General features: G+C 48.6%; 1 protein-coding gene across 2 annotated transcripts in view; it reads right to left on the bottom strand.

Annotated features, from left to right (window-relative positions):
* Nucleotides 1-1,811, bottom strand: part of LOC106528279 (ephrin type-B receptor 3) — a 95,470-nt gene that overhangs the window by 40,442 nt on the left and 53,217 nt on the right. For both annotated transcript variants that reach the window (XM_014023412.1, XM_014023413.1), the window contains exon 3: nt 286-958. In XM_014023412.1, the coding sequence (XP_013878866.1) occupies nt 286-958 (673 nt within the window). The remainder of the gene's footprint in view (nt 1-285; nt 959-1,811) is intronic.

Here is a 1,811-nt window from a genome sequence, read left to right on the forward strand (position 1 = left end):
ATATAAACATAAATAGACTGTCAAATGAAAAAAGTATTCAGGTGAGAGTGAAAAAAAATTAAAAATTACTGTATATTCCAGCCGCAATATCTGTACAACCACAGTAGCTGTTTTAATACTCACACTTCTAGTGAAATCTCTCAAGTGTTAGCTTTATTTCGATACCAAGATTATTTAAGTAGAGTTTTTAAATGCTGAGACACATTCAGTTACATTTCAGCAAGGTATTCTGAGCAAAAAAATTTAAGAAAACCCCTTTGGGCTTAAGAGGTTAAATACACGTACCCTGGCACTGGGTGCTGTCTGCAGACGGCTCAAAGCCAGCGACGCAGGTGCACGAGCCCACGGGAACCATCCACTCACCGTCCCCGTTGCAGTACAGCTTCAGGGGGACAGAGAGCTCCATGGCGTTGGCTACGCACGCCCCCGGAGCGATCACCAAGGAAGTGGCTTCCGCTCCCGTGGCGGTCTCGGGGAAGACGGCAAAATTGGCGATGGTGGTGGAACACTTCTTGAAGAAAACCCTGACGGAGATGAGGGACATGCAGGCCCCCAGGTCCTGGAAGGCCAGGTAGAACCCCGCCTTGGAGAGGGGGCCGAAGCTGCGCACTTTGGTGTTGATCCTGCCCGCCTCGAGCAGGGAGAAGCTCTCGTCTGGCGCGATGGTGTCCACCTTCACGTACGGGGTCTCCCTCCACAGGGGGCTGGTGTCCGTGGCCGTGTCCCCCTCGGACTCGTAGTAGAACAGGTTGAAGGTCTCTTTGCAGGAGCCCGGGATGTTGGGGATGCTGGCGCAGTCGCGGACGGAGAACTTGAGCTCCACGTAGACGCGCAGCACGCCGCGGCGCGGGACGAAGTCGGTCCTCAGCCAGTTGTTCTGGTTGGGCTGCTTGACGTTGCACACCTGGTAGGTTCTGATCGGGCTCATGGAGTCGTCGTAGCCGCTCACTTCCTCCCACTGTGGAAACAACGAGAAGCACAGGAGGAGGAGGTGAAGGGAAAGAAATGACAGCGGTCGGCACGGACGGCGCAGACGGGGAAACAAAGACAGCTCAGTTCTGAGGTGCAGCAAAAAAAATTAAAAAATCCTGCATCTAATATATTGTTTGTTGACATTATCTAATGCTTCCTAATGCAAACTGTTCAAGCATGGAAGATGTTCAAAACAGTCCTGTGGCGCCTGCTATGAAGAGATTACACAAAACACACACACACATTCCTGCAGTGTGCTGCGTACACCAGGCCTGTGAGGAATAATTTGCAGCTAAAATGCTTCTAATTGCATGAATCATTCAGAAAATTCCAATCATTATGGACTATTAATAGATAACATTTCCCATTAAAACACATTTCACACATTCTGATGGTTTGACTCGTTCTGATGCCAATCGCGTGCCGGAGGTCTGCAAGAAAAAAAAAAGAAACGAGGGGGTGAGTTTTTCAGCTGTGATTACACTGAATGTGTTGAATCCAAGCTTTATGAAAATCTATCCTCAGGAGATAAAACAGGAAGTGGAGGGACACCTGTCTGAGTTTTTAATGGTTTTCTCCTTAACAGTCACCCCTGAAACCCCTTAACAGCTTTTTGACTTTTTTTTTTGTTATATGTAAGGGTGTCATGCTAAAGGGAAGAACCGGAGGAAGTCGTCTGACACCCTGGTTTTCAAATTAAAAGCCCCCGGTAGTATCTGGAAATGTCTGCCCACAGGTGGAATAAATACTGGTAAAGCAGGGATGCCCAAAGTGTGGCCCGGGGGCCATTTGTGGCCCCTGAAATGATTTTGTGTGACCCCTGACTTCAGTTCAAGAAT

This window comes from Austrofundulus limnaeus, unplaced genomic scaffold (genome assembly GCF_001266775.1).
Source record: "Austrofundulus limnaeus strain Quisiro unplaced genomic scaffold, Austrofundulus_limnaeus-1.0 Scaffold367, whole genome shotgun sequence".
In the NCBI taxonomy this organism is placed as follows: domain Eukaryota; kingdom Metazoa; phylum Chordata; class Actinopteri; order Cyprinodontiformes; family Rivulidae; genus Austrofundulus; species Austrofundulus limnaeus.